An 11,429-nucleotide genomic window follows, 5' to 3' on the forward strand; every position below is an offset into this window, starting at 1 on the left:
AAATGACTAAACAAATGTAAAAATCTATGCAAAAACATAGGAAATAGTTTGGAAATAACTACTCGTTTTGTATTATTAGCATATTTTCAACTTTTAGAGTTATAGTAAAGTGATGAACTTTGAAATGAAACAAAATGTAGTCTGGGAATGTGTACATGTCTGGCATAAGTGCTGATTTTCCTTTAATATCCACTCCAAATCTCTTAGGAAAAGTGAACTTTTTTTTTTTTACATTTTGTTACAAAAAAAACACACATAAATGATGTTTGAAAAATGTTGTATTATAAATAATATTTGAAATTCGAGAACTTAAGATGAACTATGTGGATTATAAGGTTTTGAAGATTATGAGAGCATTCAATTCTAATTTTTGACTGCCATCTGCACTAGGTTGTAATTAGTGCTTGTGTCCGCCAGGTGTCGCGGTTGCGCAGAAATACGCGTGTGAGGCGCTTGAGTGCGTCATAAACGCGCGACATACAGACGCGTTACAAAACGTCAAACAAACACTTTGAACTTCAACCCAACCTATGAAATCCATTAACAGTTCGGCCGGTGAGTAGTTATATTTATTTGCCCATTTTAATAAATAATAAAATGCACAGATACTATTGTCATATTATTGTAATGTGGAGAAATGGCTGTATTTAATACAAAACATTAATATAAAATCTGTCATTGATCAAATTAGGTGTCATTACTGCTGCTCATTCTTCCAAAAAAAATTAAAAGACATTTTAATGAAAACAGAACTTACTGAATGTGATGTTCTGTGTGACTGTCCTCATCAAGAACTGTGAAATACATAAATTAAGTAATCGTGAATTTACTTATTGCTTAAAAATGTCAGAAGAAAAAAGACAGAAGAAAATATATGTAGTTTACTAGTCTATAGAGTTTTGTCAGCAGTTATTCTGTCCTGCTGAGTGGCGAAATTCATTTCTAATTCGGAAATCTTTTACTGATCAGGACTGAAATGAATGTGTTTATGTTAGGAAGAAGGAGGGAATGCAATTAAAAAGTTGTTACTATAAATCATAAAGAATAACCATGATGTGGAACTACTTTAAAGTGTGTTTATGCACTTCTGTGCTGAGATTCCTCATAATAGCAAGTGGTTTACAGCAAAAAAAATAAATAATAATAATAATAATAATAATAAAAAAAATAAATAATAATATTTTAAGATATCTAAAAGATCATGAAAATACTTTGACAGTTATATCAAAATATAAATAATATGAATAATTAGTAGTGGTAATTTAAGTAATTTATTATTATAACAGCTTTATTACATAGATTCTTACATACTACCAAAAAGTTTTTGATTTGTAATGTTTTTGTCTTTTCTGCTCACCAAGCCTGCATTTATTTGATCCAAAATACAGCAAAAACAGTAAAACTGTGAAATATTTTTACTATTTAAAAAACTGTTTGGATACATTTCAAAGCTGAATTTTCAGTTTTCAGTGTCACATGATCCTTCAGAAATCATCCCAATATGCTGATTTGCTACTCAATGAATTATTATTGTTATTAATAATAATAATAATAATATTCAGGATTCTTTGATGAATAGAAAGATTCAAAGATCAGCATTTATGTGAAATAAAAAGCTTTTGTAACATTATACAATATACCAAGTTAAAAGTATAAAGCTTGAAGTCTGTACATTTATTTATTTATTTTTGGAGGAAAGAAATGATAGAAATGAATACTTTTATTTAGCAAGGATGCTTTAAATTGATCAAAGTGATGATAAAGACATTTATGATGTTACAAAAGATTTCCATTTCAGATAAATGCTGTTCTTCTGAACTTTATATTTATCAAAGAAACCTGAAATTCTACTCGGCTGTTTTCAACATAATAATGTTTGTTGAGCAGCAAATCAGCATATTACAATGATTTCTGAAGGATCATGTGACACTGAAGACTGGAGTAATGATGCTGAAAATTCAGCTTTGATCACAGTTTAAATAAATTACAGTTTAACAGATATTCACATAGAAAACAGCTATTTTAAATTGCAATAATATTTCACAATTGTACTGCTTTTGCTGTATTTTGGATCAAATAAATGCAGGCTTGGTGAGCAGAAGAGACTTCTTTAAAAAACATTAAAAATCTTACTGTTTAAAACCTTTTGACTGGTATTGTGTATATATACACACACAAATTTTACTTTAAAAGTCTTGTTTTGGAAAGACCATTGATGTCCATTTCTTAACTGGCTCTTTGAATATCATGATTTGATCAGATGATGAGCAGCATCCAGATGAGTGTCAGCGGTGATCTGCTGCGGCGGTTTCTGGATGCAGCGTCCACAGGAGACGTGCAGACGGTGTCGCTCATGATCTCTCAGTCCAGAGAGCTGCTGAACCGGCGAGAAGAACAGGGCTGGAGTGCTTTAATGCTGGCCGCCAGAAATGGACACTATGATGTGGCCAAAGTCCTGCTGTCCAGCGGGTAAGAGACCATTCATATTCAGAACATATTACAGATCTGACTGCACTGACACCATCAGATGAGAACACAAAAACCTGTTTTGTAACTAATCATAACACTCTTGTCTTCTGAGAGCTGCTTTATACTGAATTAGTTTCATAACTGCTAAATTTTACAAGATTGACACTGTTATTTTCCTGCACTCAAAAAAAGCCTTAATGTAAGATTTGATGCATTTGAATTGCATATAAAATTGCACCGGTATTTGTAGCAATAGCCAACAATACATTGTAACTTTTACAATTAAGTTACAAAATTATAGATTTTTATGCCAAAATTCATTAGGATATTAAGTAAGGATCATGTTCAATGAAGGTATTTTGTAAATTTCCTACCGTAAATGTATCAAAACTTAATTTTTGATTAGCAATATGCATTGCTAAGAACTTCATTTGGGCAACTTTAAAGGTGATTTTCTCAATATTTAGATTTTTTTGCATTCATGGTGTTTACCGATTTTAAGCAATTTAAATAAATGCATTTTGAAAATATAACTTAAATAAAATCAAATAGATGCAAATAGTATTTTTGAGTTCAGAAATCTGACCTGACCTTAATATATGACTGACAAATCAAATCACATTAAGTTTATTAGTTTATGTTAAAATGCATGGACAGTCTATATGCAATTCAATGCATAAATCTTAAATTTGGACCATTTTTTTGTATTTTGTATTCCGTATTTGAAATAATCTGTATCTGTATAATGCACTATAAAAATACATGTGACTTGAAGCATAAATAAGTGTAAATAAAAATGTTACAAGTAAAATACTGTTAATATATATCATAAGAATAAATTACATTTACTACATATGCACATTGAAAACAGCTATTTTAAATTGCAATAATATTTCACAGTATTACTGTTTTTACTGTATTTGATCAAATAAATGCAACCTTGATAAGTAGAAGAAACAAATTATTATTGATCCCACAAAACCTTGAAATCTACAAAATCTTAAGTAGCATGGGTATATTTGTAGCAATAGCCAAAAATACATTAGCAGTCAAAATTATCGATTTTTCTTTTATTCCAAAAATCATTAGGATATTAAGTAATTTTTTTTTTTGTACATTTCCTACCATAAATATATCAAAACTTAATTTTTGATTAGTAATATGCATTGCTAAGAACTTCATTTGGACAACTTTAAAGGTGATTTTCTCAATATTTAGATTTTTTTGCACCCTCAGTTTCTAGATTTTCGAATAGTTGTATCTCAAACACATATTGTCCTATTGTCCTAACAAAGCATACATCAATGGAAAGCTTATTTATTATTTTTTTAGGATGAATAAATCTCAATTTTTAAGATTGACTGGCTGGTTTTGTGGTCCAGAGTCACATATTATTAAACAAGCACATTTATTCTCATTATGTGAATGTCACAGGTGTGATACAAGTGTCACTAACCGGTCGGGTCAGACGGCTCTAGACGTGGCTCTGTTCTGGGGTCACAGACACATTGCCCGTCTGCTGTCCAGCAATCCGGATCATGACCTCCGTCAGCTTCTTCCCAACAGAGGCGTGGAAGACCCGGACATTTACTTCAACAGAGAGATCCTGGACCGAATGAGCGACAAACGCAACGACGCCGAATGGCTGGCGGCCAAACGAGCTGCTCCAGAGACCGTGTTCCTGCTCTTCCACGCTCTGAATCCTCTGGTGTGTTCTGGAGCGGATGAGGACGTGGAGGAGGTGAGGCTGTGCAAACTCAGATCCGCCGCGGTGCAGGAGCTGCTGACAAACAGCCAGACCATAGAGGTTTTCTTAGGAGTTAAGAAGCAGGAGGACGATGGGCTGCTGGCGTGGTTTGCTCTCAGTACTGAAGACGATCCTACTCAACTCCTCAAAGATAAAGAGCCCAACAGTTTCTTCCTTCAGGGAGCCATGCCGGGACTCCTGAGGATGAGCGACGATGATGCTGGTAGGACATCGCTAAATAGTTAGACGTAGATCAGTGATCAGAACAGATCAGTGGTTGCATTGGTCATTTTGGTAGCACTTAATTTTACAGTCATGTTCCACATGTACATACTATATATTTATTATAGTAATTACAATAACTGGGTATTATTGGGTAACCCTGAACCTACCCCTAAACCTAACCTCAACCCATGTAGTTACCTTATATTACCCAATACTTTCTTAGAAAAGTCTTAAGTAGCACAGGTATTTTTGTAGCAATAGCCAACAATACACTGTATGGGTCAAAATTATAAATTTTTTATTCCAAAAGTCATTAGGATATTAAGTAAAGATCACGTTCCATGAAGATATTTTGTAAATTTCCTAATGTAAATATATCAAAACTTTATTTTTGATTAGTAATATGCATCGCTAAGAACTTCATTTGGACAACTTTAAAGGTGATTTTCTCAGAATTTCTAAATTTTCCCAGATTTTCAAATAGTTGTATCTTGGCCAAATATTGTCCTAACAAACCATTCATCAATGGAAAGCTTGTTTATTATTTATGTATAAAACTCAGTTTTAAAAGAATTGACCCTTATGACTGGTTTTGTGGTTCAGCGTCAAACTTAAGTACATGTACTGTAAAATAAAGCGTAACCATTATTTTAGTATCATTGACATACTATTGCTGTTTTATTTATTTTAATTTAATTTTGATTTTAGTTTATTGTTAGTTTTATACATTTATATTAGTTTATATATTTTTAATTTTCTGTATTTTTTGTTCAGCTTGTTATTTTAGTACTTCAAGTTAAACTAATGAAAATTAGAAATTTTATTATCTGAAATAAAATACATTTACATTTTATTTCAATACATTTTTATCTTGTTTCAAGTAATGAAATTTTTTTATGATTTTAGTTTTATTGGCTTTAGTTTTTGCTTAAGTGATTTATGATTTAAAATAAGAAAACACAAGCATTACAAGTAAAAAGCAAGATATTTCTTGCTACGAACAATTAGCTCTTAAAACTGGAACATTTTATTATTTTAATAAACAACCTAATTATTATTATTTTTTAATGTTAGAATAATTAACTTAGTTTCTGTAAATTAAAATAAGTTTAGAAAACAAAACATTTTACAATAAGGTCTCATTAATTAACATTAGTTAATGCATTAACTAACATCAGCTAGCAATAACAAATACATTTAATAATAATGGTCACACTTTTTTTAAAATTGAGAACCAATCCTCACTTTTAACTATGACTTTTGTCTCAATAAACTCCTAATTTGCTACTTATTAATATTTAGTAAGGTAGTAAATTTAGGTGTGAGGATCTGAAATATAAAATATGGTCCTGCAGAAAAAGACATTAAGATGTGCTTTACAAGTACTAATAAACAGACAATTAGCTAGTAATGTGCATGCTAATAAACAACTAGTTAATAGTGAGAATAGTGATAGTCCTTAAAATAAAGTGTTACCAATAATTTAACAAATAAAACATTAGATCTTACTAATATATTAGTAAATGTTGACATTAACATCAACTAAGATTAATAATTAATAATAAATGTGTCTTTGATTGTAAGTTCATGTTAACTAATGGAGTTAACTAATGTTAACAAATGGAACCTTATTGTAAAGTGTTACCAAAGCCAGTGTTATTTTACTACTATAGATACATTTTTATTAATATTTTATATTAGATATTATTTTTTATATTTTCTGATTTAATTAATTTTAAAGTTTTAGTAATTTGGCTGTGTGTTTGCTTTTTATTTATTTTTGTTGTTTTTAAATGTTTTCCTTTTATTTGTTTTTATTTTAAAATGTAGTTATTTTAGTAGATCAAATTAAAAAATGAGAATTGTTTCTTGGCAATTAGCCGAAATAAAATATATTATTTAAAATATTTTATTTCATTTCAGTTAGCATATATTTCAAGTAACAAAATGTTTTTATGATTTTAGTGTTGTTATTGCAGCAGATGAATTATTTTAGTCCACAAGTTCAACTATTATTGAGTCAAAAAGCTTGAGAAGTGTTCATCTAACTGTTTTAGCACAATCTCTCAGGATCAAAACTAGGCACGTGTTATTTTCCCATCGTTCACACAGGTGTGGTGGCCCAGGCGCGATCTGTCCTCGCGTGGCACAGCCGTTACCGGTTCTGCCCGACGTGCGGCAGCGACACCAAAGTAGAAGAGGGCGGCTACAAGAGGACCTGTTTGAGAGCAGGCTGCAAGAGTCTCCAGGGCGTCCATAACACCTGTTATCCCAGAGTTGGCAAGTAAACACTCAGTTACGGCTCGGCCGGAGCTCAGGGAGTGTGATCTTTCACAAGCGCCGCATGTCTGTCTGCACCTCCAGATCCTGTGGTCATCATGTTAGTCCTCCATCCTGATGGGAACCAGTGCCTGCTGGGACGCAAGAAGATCTTTCCTCCAAAAATGTTCTCGTGCCTCGCCGGCTTTGTGGAGCCAGGTATCTGATAATGAAGCCGCTGCATTTGAACTTTGTCCGTGGCTTGTTGATAACGAGCGTGTGATCCGTGTGTTGCTCAGGGGAGACGCTGGAGGCGGCGGTGAGGAGGGAGGTGCGGGAGGAGAGCGGCATTCAGGTGGGACCCGTGCAGTACCTGTCCTGTCAGGCGTGGCCCATGCCCTCCTGTCTGATGATTGGCTGCCACTGTGTCGCTACGACGACAGACATCAAAGTGGACCAGAACGAAATCGAAGAGGCGCGCTGGTTTACCCGACAACAGGTGCGGCTCAGACAGTTATTAAAGGATGAGTTCAGACAAAAACCATGTGCTCACCCACAGGTCATCCAAGAATAGAACAAGTTTGTTTCTTTATCACATTTGTAGAAATGTGTCATTCCATCACTTGCTCACCAATGGATCCTCGGCAGTGAATGGGTGCCATCAGAATGAGAGTCCAAACAGCTGATAAAAACATCACAATAATCCACAAGTAATCCACACCACTCCAGTCCATCAGTTCACATCTTGAGAAGACAAAAGCTGAAACAGTTGAAATTGCTAAAATTGTTTTTAACTTAAATACGAGGCTATAATCCATAATAACACTTCCTCCAGTGAAAAAGTATGACAGTGTTTTAGTGCCACGTAAAAAAAAAAAAATCTAAGATTATGAGATTAAAATCATAATATTACGAGAACAAATCAAAATATTTAGAGAATAAAGTCATAATACTATGAGAATAAAGTTGAAATATTTGAGAATAAAGTTGAAATTACAAGAATAAAGTCGAAATATTATGAGAATAAAGTCAAAATATTACGAGAATAAAGTCAAAATATTTCACGAAATAAAGTCGAGAATAAAGTCGAAATATTATAAGAATAAAGTCAAAATATTACGAGAATAAAGTTGAAATATTACGAGAATAAAGTCAAAACATTATGAGAATAAAGTCTAAATATTATGAGAATAAAGTCAAAATATTAAGACAATAAAGTCAAAATACTACAAGAAAAGTCGAAACATTACGAGAATAAAGTCGAAATATTATGAGAATAAAGTCAAAATATTAAGACAATAAAGTTGAAATATTATGAGAATAAAGTCAAAATATTATGAGAATAAAGTAAAAATATTAAGAGAATAAAGTCGAAATATTACAAGAATAAAGTTGAAATACTACGAGAATAAAGTCAAAACATTACGAGAATAAAGTTGAAATATTATGAGAATAAAGTCAAAATATTACAAGAATAAAGTTGAAATACTACGAGAATAAAGTCAAAATATTACGAGAATAAAGTCGAAATATTACAAGAATAAAGTCAAGATATTATGATAATAAAGTCAAAATATTACGAGAATAAAGTCAAAATATTTCATGAAATAAAGTCGAGAATAAAGTTGAAATATTATGAGAATAAAGTCAAAATATTATGAGAATAAAGTCGAAATACTACGAGAATAAAGTAAAAATATTATGAGAATAAAATCAAAATATTTCACTAAAAGTTGAGAATAAATCAAAATATTATAGAATAAAGTTGAAATTACGATTTTCAAAATCCCAGTTTTATAGCAAAATACAAACAATATGTCTTTTACAATAATGTGTTTTTCACACTCTTTAATGTGGCATGACAGATCGCTGTATTCGCCTCAGTTTAAGCGGCAACAATATTCAAATAAATTCCGGTGGCCTGGCAACTTCTGGTGCTCTCTATCTGGGTCTTTGCATGCGCAATATAGGCTATACTCTCAAAATATTATAACTTTAATTTGTACAATTTAAATTCTTAAAACATTTCAACTTTATTCTCAAAATTGTAAGACTTTAATCTCGTACTTTTTCTGCACAGATCAAGCACCGTTTACAAGCCAAAACAGCTATAAACAAATATATCTTGCTGGATTTTGATGTGAGAGACAACAGGAGATGGACTTTTCACTGGACGAAGTGTTATTATGGATTATGGACTTTTTTTTAGAGTTCAAAACGTCTTAATGATGGATTTGTTTCAGCTTTTGTCTTCTCAAGATGTGAACTGATGGACTGGAGTGGTGTGGATTACTTGTGGATTGTGATGTTTTTATCAGCTGTTTGGACTCTCATTCTGACGGCACCCACTCACTGCAGAGGATCCAGTGATGGAATGACACATTTCTACAAATCTGATCAAGAAACAAACTCATCGTAATCTTGGATGGCCTGTGTGGGTGAGCACATTTTTAGGCTGAACAGAGTTTTTCTTGTGTTTCTCTGTTATTCAGGTGATGGACGCTCTTGTGAAAGACAAGCGGGCTGTGTTCATCATGCCGCCCAGACAGGCCATCGCTCACTACCTGCTCAAACACTGGACCGGCTGTAACGCAAACCTCTGAATTGGGGTTAAAATGCTTCTTTACGGTTCATATGAGAAGATGTATTAATCAAATTGATTTAATCAGCATCTTCTGTGTGATGCTTTTTAGATTATAGAAGATAATGCAGCAATATAACTCCAATTAGAATCATGATGCAACAGCAAAATGTGTTTTATATCCTTATATTGTAACATTATCTTTACACTGTATTGTAATCATTATGAGCACAAATTGAAATTGCAGCGTGACATGTTTATTGTGTCTGTTTAAGTGAATGCATGACATTAACCAAATGCAGAACATATTATAATATCTGTATATTATTGCTGTAAGGACATTATTTTGACACTCTCATTTATGATTAATAACAGAATAATATTTCCTGATTGTAACATTGAAACAACCATTTCCTCTGAATCTGCTTTGAAACAGTATGTATGGTGAAAAGCACTAAACAAATAAACTTGAACTAATTGTATTGTTTTCTCCAGTGGACACAATCCTCCCAATTCATTCTATATTGTGTTGCTGATGGTTTAACATATGTGACCCTGGACCACAAAACCAGTCTTAAGTCGCTGGGGTTTATTTGTAGCAATAGCCAAAAATACATTGTATGGGTCAAAATTATTAATTTTTCTTTTATGGCAAAAATCATTAGGAAATTAAGTAAAGATCATGTTCCATTAAGATATTTTGTAAAATTCCTACTGTAAATGTATGAAAACTTAATTTTTGATTAGTAATATACATTGTTAAGAACATTATTTGAAGAACTTTAAAGGTGATTTTTTTTTGCACCCTCAGATTCCTGATTTTTAAATAGTTGTATTTCGACCAAATATTGTCCTATCCTAACAATCCATACATCAATGAAAAGCTTATTTATTCAAATCTCAATTTTGAAAAAAAATGACCCTTACGACTGGTTTTGTGATCCAGGGTCACATATGGCCGAGATACGACTATCTGAATATATGGAATCAGAGGGTGCAAAAAAAAAAAAAAAAAAAAATCTAAATATTGAGAAAACCACCTTTAAAGTTGTCCAAATGAAGCTCTTACTAATGCATATTACTAATCAAAAATTAAGTTTTTATATATTTACAGTAGGAATTTTACTAAATATCGTCATGAAACATGATCTTTACTTAATATCCTAATGACTTTTTGGCATAAAAGAAAAAAAAAACAATAATTTTGACCCATACAATGTATTTTTGGCTATTGCTACAAATATTCCCCAGTGACTTAAGACTGGTTTTGTGGTCCAGGGTCACATATATGCTGCTTCATACATGATGTAGACTGTTGCAAACAGGAAACACAATGACTGTGACATTACACAATACTGTAACTGTGAAATACTGTGAATACAGCACAGCATATTTCAACATGCGTTTGTCAATGTTTTCATTATTTACAGCCTTAAATCATGTTTTGTACAGTCCTTTACAGCAGTGGTTCCCAACCTTTTGTTCTTTGGTTCTCCATAATTTACTGGATAAAGATCAAGGTTGTAGATTTTTTTTTGACCATATTTTTACTCACAATTTCTACATGAGAAAAGACTACTTTGGCATAACTAGAAAAATGCATATTTAGTATAAAAATGCTAAAGAGTTACTCTTCAAGTTTAAGAAATCACATTAAAATGTGATCTCGGTTTTCCAAGACCATTCGGGAATTACAGTTCTTCAAATTCAAAAAATGAATTAAAATAATAATTATCTTGATTTGTTATTTGTATTTATTTTTTGGTCTTATTTTTACCCTCATAATGCATTAAAAATCAGTATGCTATTTTGCATTCTAGGTTAATAAAATGAAAGAATTATTCTACTAGTGAATACAAGAATTATAATAGTTCATTAATTTTTTTCTAATAATACCGTACTATATCTAATCAGCATCCTCTCATTAATAAGTGAATGTTAAAAAAAAATCCAACATTTTGAATGTTACAATGTTATTACTGCATTTACCCTTTTTTTTAATTAATTAAAACAATGAGAAACTCTTTGACATTTCAAATTACACATAAACCACATTAAAAAAAAATATGATGCAAAATCCTTTTTTAAAATGTAATACTGATAAGAAATTTTATTTGAATATATCATTGTATGAAAATTATAAGAACA

General features: G+C 31.6%; 1 protein-coding gene across 1 annotated transcript; it reads left to right on the plus strand.

The window, feature by feature from the left end:
• The first annotated feature begins 477 nt into the window (after positions 1–477).
• nudt12 (nudix (nucleoside diphosphate linked moiety X)-type motif 12) lies at positions 478–10,859 on the plus strand. Its single transcript, XM_051117319.1, has 7 exons — positions 478–555; positions 2,261–2,469; positions 3,904–4,439; positions 6,554–6,721; positions 6,806–6,919; positions 7,000–7,199; positions 9,193–10,859. The coding sequence occupies exons 2-7, from the start codon at positions 2,261–2,263 to the stop codon at positions 9,301–9,303; spliced, it is 1,338 nt and encodes a 445-aa protein (XP_050973276.1). The 5' UTR covers positions 478–555; the 3' UTR covers positions 9,304–10,859.
• Positions 10,860–11,429: the final 570 nt, after the last annotated feature.

This window comes from Labeo rohita, chromosome 8, assembly GCF_022985175.1.
Source record: "Labeo rohita strain BAU-BD-2019 chromosome 8, IGBB_LRoh.1.0, whole genome shotgun sequence".
Lineage (NCBI taxonomy): Eukaryota > Metazoa > Chordata > Actinopteri > Cypriniformes > Cyprinidae > Labeo > Labeo rohita.